The sequence below is a fragment of the Symphodus melops genome (genome assembly GCF_947650265.1).
Source record: "Symphodus melops genome assembly, chromosome: 11".
NCBI lineage: Eukaryota > Metazoa > Chordata > Actinopteri > Labriformes > Labridae > Symphodus > Symphodus melops.
This window is the reverse complement of record NC_136701.1, coordinates 23,039,550-23,053,688: the sequence shown is the minus strand read 5'-3', so window position 1 is coordinate 23,053,688 and position 14,139 is coordinate 23,039,550. Positions and strand designations below refer to the sequence as shown.

The window sequence follows — 14,139 nt, the reverse complement described above, 5'->3', positions numbered from 1 at the left end:
TCAATTTGCATTTTTTTGTAGATTATTTATTTTCTCCAATATCCATTCTTATTTAATATTAAAAATGCATGATAATGAACATGTTGTATTTTTTAAAATGCTTTTTCTCAGTTGAGTAAAAGCTATTATTTTTCCCCAGCTTCTCTTTGCAGTCTCCTGCGCTGAGCTCTGCTGCCACTTAAATTAATAACTTCAGTGAATGGATTGAAAATGGTTGGAGGGGGGCTTCAGGAGTACATACACTTGACTTTTCCAGTAGGGCCGGCGAACCATTCAGCCTCTCCCCCCCCCCCCCCCCGGCTGGAGTTTGAGAACAACTGTAGGCTGTATGTTCCATTCACACAGCTGGAGGGAGGGCAGTGTCGCTCACCTTTCCCTGCTGTACTGTAACACAGCCGTTTGACATGAGACAGCCCCCTAGGTGTCTCACTTTCTTAGCGTTTCTACGGACTGGAGCACCGCGCCGGCTGCCCGCCTGCCTGCTGCTCGTCTGGCTGACTGGCTGCGTTGACGTCAGCGCCGTGTTGATTTGCTAAGGCGAGAGAAGAAAGGAGTTAGTGCGTGTTGAGAGAGCGGGTACTGCGAACTGCCTTACTATGCTGTAGCCCCACTCCCCCACACTATACGGAATCAAAACGTGCAACTTAGGTGAGTACCAAACCGGGCTAAACGCAGCTGCAGTTTCCCGGCGACAAGTGCCAGAACCGCTACTCTGCATGCGTCTGCCACTGTTTTCTCTGTGTACTTTCATTCACCATGTGGATGTTTTGATGCGTTTATTGCGCTGGAGGGGGGGGGATCGTGCCGCTTGTCCCCGTTCAACCTCATGCTGAAGTTAACAGCAAACGCGACTTTGGCACGCAAGTTGGCTCTGCGCACTGGAGTGCTGGATGAAAACAAGTGTTTACCTGATTGCTCTGCAAGGTGTTGAAGTTTGCATTAACGCACGGTAGTCTGTTGTAGAGATGTTAAGGTTGACGTAACCCCCCACCCCCTTCTCCCTCGGTCTGGTTTTTTAGTATGCTGGAGATCGCAGCCAGAGGACGTGAGGTCTGGCTGTTTCACCGGGAGCCAGACAACATATGACGCCCCGCTCCATGTGACTTTTACTGGAGACATCGCGTTTGCTCGTTTTGATGGAAATTATGCAATTTTTAGACAGTGACACTCTTTGCCTTGTCCTTGTGTCTCCAGACGCACCAGTGTGGCTCATTTAGCCGTGATGACATCATGATGAGTGCTGGGGACACTGGTCTTTAATCTAAGAGACAAACCTCGACCCAGCCACTGTACAGTCAGACTACAATTGATTGACAGGCAACTAGATGTTTGATTGGTTCCTAATAATCGTCTTGCAGCAGCAGCACGCGGAGCACACTGTGAGGTGGGGAACTGGTAGCCTAACAGATGCAATGGCAAATTGATTTGTTATCGAGACTGTCTGATCTCTCTCTTCCCTGCTTCCACTCTTTTCCCCCCTCTGTATCCTTCACACACATCGCCTTCCTCTTGATCATCCCTCCTTTTTGTCAGTTTTAAAGAGCCAGTGTTTCAGGATTTCATCCCTTCCTCAAACAAAGTCCACCTGTGCGTGGATCTGAGGGGAAAAAGCTGGTTCGAATCTGCGAGAGATTGTGGCAGCTGTCTGTCTCGTGTACACTTTTTTTTTTCCTCCAGCACGCTCCACGTCCCTGATTGTCCCCCTCTGAGGCGCTGAACCATTTTGCTTCCTCCCAACATTTGTGTCTGTCAGTGTGGCTCGTGGTGAGGAATATTGAACGCTGTTTATTTTTTTGGTTGTGGCGGGGGTCACCGAGGCGCGTTATGGCAGACAACTCGTGATCAGATTGATTGTTCTGCCTTTTTTGTGAAGTCGGCCCTAATTTGGTTATTGTCAGCGGGGCTTAAATTTCCATCCGCGCAGTGAGAAAATCTCTCCCTGCTTAATGTACTTAATGTAGTGCGTGATGTTTTGCATAATGCATAGCGCGCTGTATAATTTGTCTGCTGCGACTCGCCAATATTAACACTGTCTAGACGCACGGAGCGCTGTGCTTTAATTAATAGAGCGCTAACAGGCGCGGTAAAGTCTCCAAACAGCAACTTTGCATTGTGTCCCGGTGAAGCCACAGTTTGTCTGATAGCCCACAGAGCGCGTCAGGCATTGATCGTTTACGGGGCCATAAATCGCAGCTATTGACATGCGTGTAATAAAGATAATGTCTGGTTTTAGGAATGACCTCTGCTGACTGAGAGGCTGAGCTCAGTCAGAAGAGAACCTGTGCTTTCATCGTTACCTGCCTTCTCTTACTGATTTGATCAAAAAACAAACACATTGCCTAAGGTTCTAAAAGCCGCATTTATTTAGACTATGTATTTCCCATGATCCTCCCCGAAGCATTTTAACTCCCTGCATATTCTGATTATTGCTCTAGTTATTCCAGGTTTGAAAGGGTAAGGGGAGTTTGATATTCTTTTTATTTTTCAAAGTCGTTGTCTAGCTGTTGATATTCCGCTTTATTTTCGTGTGCGCGTGCATGTGTGTGTGTGTGTGTGCGTGCGTGTGTGTGTGCGTGTGTTGTTCTCAGGCAAAGAGGGGAAAAAAAGAAGTTCTCACAAACTTCTCTTTGTACGCATTATTTTAGACATAAACATTAAGCTGTTTAAAAACTAAAATCGAAAATTGAGAAATTTAAAATTAAGCTGTTTGAAACCTGAAAAGGACATTGACTAAAAATTAGCAGTGAAGCAGTCAGAATGCAGTCAGTCATTATTTGCCTCATTACAGACGTGGTTCAGCAGAGGTGGGTTATCATTCATGCATATTCGACTGCAGTTATGAGGAGAGCATTCTGAAGGTTATTCTAAAGACTTAAATGATCATGTTGACGAGAGACACAGAGAAAACTATGTAAAGTACATACATGTGACATTATTTAACTGAGCTCCATTGTTTTAGAGACAAGTATGCTGCAGTTTTCAGGTGGAGCAACTTGTTGCCCTGTGAACTCGGATTATGGACCTACCAGCGGTCAGAGAGGCAATCATTTATTTGAATATTTGACACCGAGAGCAAAGAGAGAAAGAAAGAGAGAGAGAGTGTTTGGTGCTGCAGTGTTGTGTGCTTTTCTTTTTTTTCTTTTTTTTTTTTTTGTTGCCTTGTCCTGCTTTTCTTTCCATCCATTTCTGGCCGCTGCTCTCTGCTCCCGTCTGTGATGAGAATACTGAGTAAGATGCTGTTTAATTTCAGAAAAGGCTGCTAATGCTCTTTGTGAGCCGTGCAGGCAGTGAAAAACCACAGTTCACTCTTGTTTTACTGTGTGTACATCCCCATCGGATAACCAAATAAAGACATCTTTTTAACATAACATATGTCCCGCTGATTGGTATGCAGGGTGAGCCTGTGTGGCGGCGTGCAAATTGTCTCCTTTCAGAAACCTACAGTCAATACGCTGTGATTTGATAGCTGAATTTAGGAACAATGCCTCTGCACGGAGTGTTTACCATCCACTGAATTCACTGTGAATAGAATAAAGAGTGGTATTCTTCAATAAATGAATTGGCAAATTGATCACATTTTCATGTTTTTACTTTTACAATTTTGTGAAAGATGACTATCAGGAAATCTCGGTTCTATTTTGGTCTGGTGTTTTAATTTAATAGCTAAATAAAATGTATTGATTCTTAGTTGTTTTTTTTTAAATGAAAGAGCGGTTACGTTTGTTTAATTTGAAAGTGTTAAAAATCAGTGTGGATGTTTTCTGCTCTACATATTTTTTGTCATTGCGTCGGAATGTATCCGAACTGATAATGTTTTTATTCTGTTTCTCCATCCAGATTTCATCTTGTTTACAAAGAAAGCTAAAAAAACACTGCTGAGCGGGGGGGAAGGCGAGCCTCATGAGTCGGCCTCGTGGTTTGCATCGACACAATGGATTTAACTAAAATGGGTATGATCCAGCTCCAGAACCCCAATCACCCCACTGCCCTGCTGCAGAAAGCCAACCAGATGCGTCTGGCCGGGACTCTTTGTGACGTGGTCATCATGGTGGACAGCCAGGAGTTCCACGCTCACCGGACTGTGCTCGCGTGCACGAGCAAGATGTTCGAGATCCTCTTCCACCGCAGCAGCCAGCATTACACCCTCGACTTCCTTTCACCAAAGACTTTTCAGCAGATTTTGGAGTATGCTTACACTGCCACGCTCCAGGCCAAGGTGGAGGACTTAGACGACCTCCTGTATGCAGCAGAGATCCTGGAGATTGAGTATTTGGAAGAGCAATGCCTCAAGATCCTTGAAACCATCCAGTCCTCGGATGAGAATGACGTGGAGGTGAACGCCAACGACGGGAGCACAGAGGAGGACGAAGAGCGCAAAGGCCACAATGGAGCCAAGAACTCCAAAAAGCATTCCATGGAGAGTCATTATCTGTCAGGTAGCCAGCACCTCCCCATCATGACTGGCATGGTGGACCAGAGTCCTTCTGTCTCCACCTCCTTCAGTGTCTCCAACCTGAGTCCTACCAAAGCCGCTGTGGACAGCCTGATGAGCATTGGGCAGTCTCTTCTCCAGCAGGGCTTTGCAAGAGAACAACTCGCCCACGGAAACGCCCACCACCTGATGACCGAGATCAAGACTGAAATGATGCAAGTAGACATGGGCGGCAACGACAGCCCTCAGAACATGGAGTCCAGCGCCTCCAGCAACGGGGAGCGAAGCGGGGAGGACAGGAACAGAGACGGTCCAGGCACGCCAACCAGGAGCAGCGTGATCACCAGCGCCAGGGAGCTTCATTACGTCCGCGATGACGGCATGGGCGACCCGCAAGCCGAAGTCAGCCAGATGGGGCTGGAGGCCATGGCTGGGATGACGGAGAAACACCTGGCCTCGCTCTACTCCCTGCCTATCAATCATAAGTCAGACGCCATGATGTCAATGCCGACGTCCATGGCCTCCGCTCTCCCCATGTCCCCGGCCCTGGCTATGTCTATGGACTTCAGTGCCTACGGGGGACTCCTGCCGCAGAGCTTCATCCAGAGAGAGTTCTTCAGCAAGCTCGGGGAGCTGGCAGTGGGCATGAAAACCGACAGCAGGAACCAGCACGAACGTTGCAATGTTTGCGGTGCAGAACTACCAGATAACGAAGCTGTGGAGCAGCACAGGTAAGCCGAATTTCCTCCTGAGTTGCTGCTTGCTGATTGTTTTGGCCTGGAAATGAAAGGGGCTATTCATCCTTTAAGCACAGCTGTTGGGTTATTTAATGAATCACATTTTTAACAGATTACCTGAGATTACGTGAGATTACATAGTCGCGGCGTGCTGCAGAAAGTGAAAGACAATTGGCCCTTAGAATTGTCAGGACATCTCACTAACAACATATATTATTTCCTGTTTGCGTGGGAAATTGACACAGCCATAGGGCATTTTGGATGTAAACAAAAAAGAAAAATGTTGGGCTTTTAATTATAAAAAAAAAAAAAAAAACACTGGCATTGTTTGTAAAATAGAGCCAAAAAGTTGCTAAAGTTTCCTTTCTTATCATTTGTGTGTGTCAGTGATTATGACAACTGACAGAATAATCCATCCACACCCAGTAGCATATGTTAACAAGCATCCTTTGACGGACGCATACCCTCACTTGTGCTGGGCTCGGGGCCAGACATCCACTCCTACAATAACTGCCGAGCCTGCTCAGGTGCCTGCCGAAGCAGTGCTGTCTTAACATTGTCTGAGACCATTAGTCACATCTTACAAGATGTGGGCGGCAGCTATCACACACACTTACCAAAGTCGTCCGCCCCCCTCAGCCTCTTCCTGGTCCCGAATCACCTCCCCTTCCCTGTAACCGCACAACAGGGGCCCTTATTTAGCTTGATAATTGGAGTTGATGGTCAGCGCAGGAAATGAGTGCTGAACCTGAGCTCTGAGAGGTGGAGGTAGGTCTAGGACCGGGGACAGGCAGCGAAACGACGCAGCGCTATTCCGCACAGTGTATGGAGATAAAACATAAGGCACTGTGAATTTCCCTCAGGATACTTTACAGCAATTCTGCAGAATCTGAAAAACCATTAAAAGAAGAATTGCATTTTTTTAGATCATAAAATGTCTGAAAAGGTTTTTTGTTCATACCTGTAAGGGATTATATTTTAGATGGAAACATATCTAAATACTTTATCAAATCGACACTTTTTGGGTGTAGATTTGATCTATGTATTAACTGCAGCATTTCCCCCAACTGAAGACGTCCACATTCAAAATCTGTGAACAGAAGACAGAAAGCCATCAAAGCCATTTGATTCCCACATGAAATCTGAAGACGCACAAATGTCACATGGTGCAAAAGTGTCGTACATTTGTCTTAAAAAGTGTGCACTTACCCTTCTTAAACTCCCCTTCAGACTTTCTCCAAACAGCACTTTCTCTCACAGCATTGCAGAATTGGATCTACAAATTAAATCAGCTCCAAACCTAAACATCTCTTGCACACACTAGTTCTGATCTGAGTGCGATTGGTTGCACCTGAGCTTGGTGAGTTGATTCACGCCAAAGCTTGTTCTTATTTTATATTCAAAATAAATTAAATCCATTTTGATATTTCCCACAAATCTGGAATATCATATTTCATTTCTGGTTACATCCCTCTATAAAAATCCCTTTTGGGGAATGTGGAAATGTTTCAGGTACTTGGGTACAAACTGGCTTTGCATTGTCATTGCACATATCTGTGCATGAGTCAGAATGGTCGTAGGAACAACTCGAGGTATGCACTTGCGTCACTTTTTGTGGATTTTGCACCATCAGAATGTTTTTGTGACTCAAGGTCTTTTTCTCACTTGAAGGCCGCCCCCCCCCCCCCCCCCCCCCCCTGTAATGTTTGTGTCAATCAATAGGAATGCACAGTGGTTAAAGTTCATTTGAAGATTTAAACCTCATCACCCATCCCCTCCTGCTTCTTCAGCCAGTATCTTGGTATGCATGTGTTGGAGCTGCACTCATTCAGTCACACATACCCACTTTCTAAATCGGTCTCGCTTGTTTTAAGAAAAACAAAAGTGAATATAGTCGAACATGTTCATTCAAAGGAGAGCGTCCTTGTTTGCAGTTCTTCACCTTGTTATACAAAAATACAAGTTATTCTGTTGTTTGTGATTTTGGCAAGCTGCTCCTTAAAGTGCACAAATGAGTTTGGCCTTCATAGTTCGAGCTCATTATTCATTGAATAAAAGTGGAGTCTCTGCTTGGGCTTACACTATGAGTGCTCAAAATGAAAATAACAGATACTGTAAAAGTGGATTTTGGGCCACTCGTGATCACTTCTCTTCGACAACCAAATGAAAAATGCACTAAAGCTTCAGTGTAAGTTGCACTGATGTAGTCTCGCTGTGTTTTAAAGACATGCTACGCTCGTCTCTGTCTTGAGAAAAGTCTGGCGTGTGAAATGGTTGCCTGTGTTTCAAGAGGAATTTCATCAATCCGCTCAAGCTGGGAAATCTTGTATCAAAGGAGATTTCCAAACCGTTTCATGCATTGATCTTCCCGCTTTGCCCCACAGCATACTAATGGGTTAATTTAGACTGGTTGATACACCGACACGACACTGTTTAAAATTGTACGCGCTGTCCTGACAGCCTCCTGAAGTGTAGAAATCAAACATTGCATCATGCGCTGTCTGCTTTGCCCGTCCGCACATGAAAGGTTTTGTGTGAGATGCTTGATAATTCAGACGCTGCTCGTGTCCTCACAAATTCCAGTGCGGGTCATTTGATAGCATATCAAGTCCAAGCCTCTGCTTCCCCCCCCCCCCCCCCCCCCCCCCCCCCCTCCTCGTGCGTAATTATGCTTCATTTCCCCACTGCCTCTGTGTCAGGGTCACTGCCGCCTCTTCAACAAACACATAAAAAAGTTGGCAGAGTTCACTTTGGTGCACGCAGGTCAAGTCAAACATGAGCGTAATTGTTTCCAGATGTGGCACAGGTCGCCGGTGTGAGTTGTCTGTGTGTGTCAGTGTGTGTGTTAAAATGAATGCACCAGAAAGTACCCACTTCCTGTATAAATTTGGTATCTGCTTCCTTTCATTCCTCCGTGTCCTGGATTATATCATAAATAAACACCACAGTCAGACTGAATGCATTGTACTGCTTCCATAGGTGGTGTGAGGACGCGGCTCTTAAAAAAAGCCAGGCGGGTTGGAAATGCTTCTTAGATATTTTGCCATAAGAGATGCTACCTCTTAGGAGAGATATCAAAACCACATCGCTTTTCATACATATTTTACACCAGGACAGATTTTTTTTAAATTTTACTTCATCGGATAACTCCAAGAGATGTTTCAACACTCAATAGATGCTTTTTTTTACCCGTCTAATATTGTTTTCAATTCAAACTGTTAGCCAAACTCAAGTACGCGTCGCTGAGATCAAGTAAGGTTGTCAAACTGTTCTGTACTTTGACACAATATCTAAATTGCATGAATACACTGGCAACTTTTCCAGATGTAAAATTAAGAAATGACCTAGTATTAGCTGGCTCGGACTTCTTTTTGTTGCCATTGTGTTTTAAACAGATCAGTATTGTTATTTTTTTACATTTTAAAATATTAGTGTTTGAAATACTCTAATAACAACTATCCCTTTATTACCAGCGTGATTAAATACAAAACAAGATATTTTGGGGGGAAAAAACTGATTGCTAACAATTTTCTTGTTAGTTAATAGTTTTTTTTAGCATCGCAATATCTGCGAGATCTCACAACTGTAACTAAAGTGTTTAAAGCGCAACCTAGCAACATTTTCAGTAATTTTCCACATTATGTTAAAGTCCAAAGAAATGGGGAGAGGATCTCACTTTCTGCAGACAGCATCTAAGCAGTTCATCTATACCATCCGAGCACAACAACTTCTCCACATCTCTCCTCCTCTAATCCACTCCACCACCTCCCCACTGACAAGCCCGAGATTTATTCCTTAAAGGAAGCCCAGGGTGAGTGTTGTTGCTGCTACAGGGAGACAGGATTACAGCAATATTTTAGTAACCCTTGCACTGAGAAAATAATCAACACAGGAAGGGCCTGAGTGATTATTGGGAAAATAAATGCATGATGCAGGGGGCTAATTCTGCATTGACGGGGCGAAAGGGGAAAAAGAAAAACGCTCCACTGCTTGGTATTCCAAACACAGCATCCAATTCACGGGAACTAGCCTTGGGTTTATCTCTTTCACTTAATCGTCCATTCTCATGCAAATGACTGACCCTCGCTGTAATGTACATCACATAAGTGAAAAAAGAGCCTATTTTAAAGGGCTGCTTTTCCAGCATAAAGCCGTTAAACATTAATGATAAGCATCAATGCTTTAACTCTGTCTTTCATGATTAGCCTCAGGTTTTTATAAGGGGAGGGAAGGAGGCGTGCATAGATGAGACAAGCCAGTTAATTCTTGCCTCTGTTTTCCTCACGTTACGTGTTTTATTGATATTAGTATTGGGGTAAAATAGGAAGGGTTAAAGTAATCACCCCTGCATTAACCTCCACACACGCACACACATACACACACTCGTGTGTTCATTACTTTCTACACACATTGCCCTCAGCAGCAGCAGCAGCAGCAGCCAGCACTCGCTCTTCCATTTCCTCTTCTTTTGTGGCACAGGGGGTGCAGGAGGGCGCTCTAATACCCCGGGCCCCAGGTGTTTAAACAGTGGGCCCAAGGCTCTTATCTGTGCATATCAGAGTAGGACAGATAACCCTTGGCACTACTCCTCAGTAAACCAAGAGCAGATTGAGCAAAGATAGCGGCCCGTGGCGTTTGTTGCAGGTGATAACGATGTATGCATACACACATATACCCTGCACACTGAGGTGAGGACAGTGGAAGGTTTCTCTACCCACTGACACTTGTGTGATTTGGTCACGATCAACCATTAACCACGGCTTTCTTTCTCTATACATTCAAGCCAGGAGCAACTGAGGTCAGTCTAAACGGCCTCTGTTATGCTAGTTGTGTAAGTGGCATAAACAAGACTACAAGGGAAGGTTGGTAGATGCTGGCTTTAAGACCAGAGATCTCTTTGTTTGTTTTTAACAAATAATCTGATTTTTTTTTTTCTCTCTTTGATATGATGATTGATTAACCAAGATTTTAATTACTAATTCCACTTCTCACGTGTAACAGTTTTAAGAATCTTCCCTCCATCGGCGTTTTCAAGCATCCCCAAAATTCCTGAAAATGTCCTGAATTTTTCAGGGTGTGCGGCATGTGTTAACATGAACACGACTTTGATTTTTCTGTTAGCCTAACTTTACAATGACATTTTCTTGCTCTTTAGTCAAAGCTCTTCATGAAATAAGGGTGAGCTGATTTGAGGAACCTCCCTCTCAGGATTAGCTTTTCTGGTTTTCACTTCACCAGACTCCGTCCCATACTTCGGTTTGAACTTCTTTGGCTCAGCTGAAATTCTAAGATCTTCCTCTGAAAAGAACAGATAGTTTTTTTGATACATGACATGTATCAAAAAATTTGGAAAATGAAGGAAAGCAAAATTAATCTTTCAAATAACAGGCTGCTAAATCTTAAGTGTTTTGCTTTGCAAACACTTTGCAGGAAATCTACAAGTTGGCAGTGTTATGTAGTTGCTCTGTGTAAATAGATTAAGATTGTTGCCAATGCTGCTTGTTGTTTGTTGTCTGAAAACATTGTTGAGGCTTCAGTCAAAGAAGCGCTGCTGCCTCCAAAGCTGCGACTATCATCACACAGATCTGATGTCTTACTGTCATACAATCACTAAAACAAAGCGAGGTAGTTCTGACAACTCTCATGAACCAAGAGCTGAAACTTCAACGTTTTCTCTTCTTCTTCATGTACCCTGTATGTTTCACATACTTACCTTGACCTCTCTAAATGAAAGACTGTGAAAGCCAAATATTTCTGCATCTGAATAGAAAAAACAGTGGAAATTCAATTCATGCAAAAAACTTATCAGTTAACGGGCTGCACTAGGAACATTATGACTGTTGTTGTCAAGAGGGTGCATTTTGATTTCCAGTGTGCATTTGTGCAATATGCAGAGTTTCTGTAGCTATTTATTCCTGCATTCAGGATTCTTTGTTAATGCATCAGGGTCGTGTCGCTTCTTTTCTGCTGAACTAACAAAAAGGAAGAGAAAACACAGGAATAATCTGGAGTGTTTTTAAAATTGGTTGACAGAAGTGTTCCAGTCTCTCTTGAGTCTACGTGTCACCTGTACTCTATAATAGATAACTCTGACGAAAACAAGGTCTCGTCGATGATCCGAACCTGTAAAAGTGAGCGAGCATTTTCCTGCTTGCTGAAAGAAGCCCGCCAACAAAGAATCCATTACGAGCCAGTGGATTACCCTCTATTTGAAATCACTCAGTGAGCTAAGTCTCCCCAGCTCACACTCGGAGGTACAGTACATGTAAGTGTAATACTCCAATTGCACAAAAAAGCCTCACTCAACGAAAAAAAAAAAAAAAAACAACTCCAAGAAATACCTCAGCCACAGACGTGAGCAGAGGGGTTCATTTAAGTCCGTCGAAAACATCTTCTCTGGTTTTATCCTCATACAGGTGTTTTTTTTGTTTTTTTTTTCCTCTTATAGGAGGTTCGATGTTTTGTTTATGCCCCCGAGGAACCAGCGCTTTGACCGGGCCGTGGTAATAGCTACAGCCGAGGCAGCTGCTGGCTGAGGCCCAATTATAGACAGGCTTTAAAAGGCTCTGGTTGAACCGTAAAGATTTACACCGCCATCGCTCTGATCTCAGATCTGGGCTCTGTCCTCACTGTCAGGATAGGGAGATGTATCGATTAAAGACTTAACACAGGGGGCTACATCATGTGGAATGGACTATACACACACACACACACACACACACACACACACACACACACACACACACACACACACACACACACACACACACACACACACACACACACACACACACACACACACACACACACACACACACACACACACAAACCTTAGTACAGATGAGGCATTTTATTGTCAGGCAGTCTTGCAGTGTCGTCAGGCGAGCCGCCCTCTTTTATATCTTTTAGAGCTGCTTATTAGAAGGCATTGAGAAGATTTTTTGGACTGGAAAGGAGGAAGAAAATCAGAAGGCTAACACCAAGAAAAAGGAGTGTGTGTTGGGGGAGGCTAATATGTAGACGGTGGCGAGTCTGATTAGATCGCCTCCCTCCCCGAGATAAGAGCAGAGGGAGGTGCTTCTGTAATAAAAGTTAGCAGCTTGACTCGGTGCGACCAGCTGCCTCTGTGTGGCTAACAGCGCTCGGCAGACGTGGCCTTTGCTGATGTGGTCTGGCAGGGGCTGCTATGAAACGAACACACTGAGGCCCCTATCTTTTGTCCCCGTGGGGGCCTTGTGGTCTGCAGGGAGGGATAAGGATAACATACTGTACTGGAAGTTGGCCTTGTGTGTGTCCATGTGAGCGTGCAGGGTTTTTTTTTTCCCTTTTTTGTTTTGTTTTGTTGTGAAGGGGGGGGGTGGCTCAAGGGGAGTACTAATTACAGGCAGTTATCGGGTGACATGCAAATGTGTTATCGGCCTTAACTTCCTGATGTGTATCTCTACTCACAGGAGCGGCGGTGAGTGTCGGCAGGGGATCAGCTCGTGCCACTGTTTCTCTTTAAATGCAGTGATTCACTTTCAGCAGCTTGTTTTGTAAACCTTTATTTGTCTGACTTTCTTTTCTCTGCAGGCTTTTTTTTTTACCCCCTACTGTATTAAAGTGCATGCATCATTGTCAACTTTCCCATTAAAAACGAAAATGTCAATAGTATTAGAATGATTCGGCCTTAAAGCTGAGTGGGTTTTAGTTCTAGTTCATGGAGCCCTGCCTCTGTTCTCCTGCTCCTGAACGCTCTGGGTTCTAATCCCATCGATATCCCATTAGCATCCCCTCTCTGGGTCCCCGCCACATGAAAGAAGATGTGTCGGTTCCCCCTCTCTGATTCTATTGCTCTGGCAGACCGTAGGGAGGATGGTTCACAATGAGCAAATGTGCTCGAGCCAAAGGGCCAACCCAAGTGTGCTCACAAACGTCCTGCGAGTGTGTGTGTGTGTGTGTGTGTGTGTATGCGAGTGTGAAAAGCTTGCCACCGCCACCTCAGAGGCCCCCGAGCCTCCCTGGGAAGTATCAAACCAGAGCCCTCTGCAGGCTTCCAGAGAGAGAGAGCTTCTAATTAGCCTCTTTGTTGCCACTTGAATGGTTTGCCAGAGATTGGCAAGGGGCCCCAATGGAGTGATACCAGCACGCTAAGAAGCTGGTCATAAAAATTACCCCCCATTCTCTTCCACCATCACCTGTCACAAAGGAGCTCTCAGGTAGGAAACTGAGGCCAAAGTAAAACCGTGTTAGCTGTTAATCCGCCCCTCAGAGAACTGAGGAGCCATGTTTGCACAACAGGTGAATGCTAGGCTAGTGCTAGCTAGCTTTGAGGGCTTCAGGTGATTGAAACCTAAAATCAAACAGCCACTGAAACATCTGGTAATTTATTTTGATGTCAGAGCACATTTAGGAAATGTGATCATGTAGAATATCTTTAGAATTGATAAAAACTGACATGAAGCAACTACACGCTAAGTATTACTAGCATGACATGGCAAAAACAACATTTTTTTGCGCTATATGAGTAATAGGGTTGAAGGTTCACCATTCGTCTTATAATTTAACCAATGCCAAAATTTAAGAAGTTAAATCAGTTTCTGTCAAGATGGTAGCTCTAAAAACATCATGAAATATTTCTGAGAAAGTGCTTGTCCTTTTTATGCAACTAGCATCAATTTAAGATGTTTTTTTTTTTCTTCTGAAAGTTCAGTTTTTACTGAATGGCAAAACAGTGTCACATCTAACTTTCTAAAGTTCGTGTCTTGAATTATATAACTGGCTTTAAACCACTGAGGATGCAACCATTACTGTAGTTGTTGGTTGACGGAGCAGGTCACCGAAAAAAAAAAAAGTGGTGTTTTTCACTTTATCACAAACTGGCTTAAATTTGATTTATTCCAACCAGGTTAGAAGGGTTAGGCTCAGTTTAGACCCTGAACTGTTACACGTGACGAAAGAAAGATCTTCAATATGTAAACCAAAGTTGAA

At 44.1% G+C, this 14,139-nt stretch overlaps 1 protein-coding gene across 2 annotated transcripts in view; it reads left to right on the top strand.

Moving 5' to 3' along the window:
• Positions 1-367: 367 nt before the first annotated feature.
• The window catches only part of zbtb16a (zinc finger and BTB domain containing 16a), a 147,253-nt gene continuing 133,481 nt past the window's right edge, over positions 368-14,139 (top strand). The window contains exons 1-2 of one of the 2 annotated variants that reach the window (XM_079356717.1): positions 368-648; positions 3,838-5,163. In XM_079356717.1, coding sequence (XP_079212843.1) covers positions 3,932-5,163 — 1,232 coding nt within the window. In that variant the 5' untranslated portion in view covers positions 368-648; positions 3,838-3,931. Of the gene's footprint in view, positions 649-900; positions 1,385-3,837; positions 5,164-14,139 lie in introns of those variants that run through there. The other variant, XM_079356718.1, reaches the window with a different exon arrangement.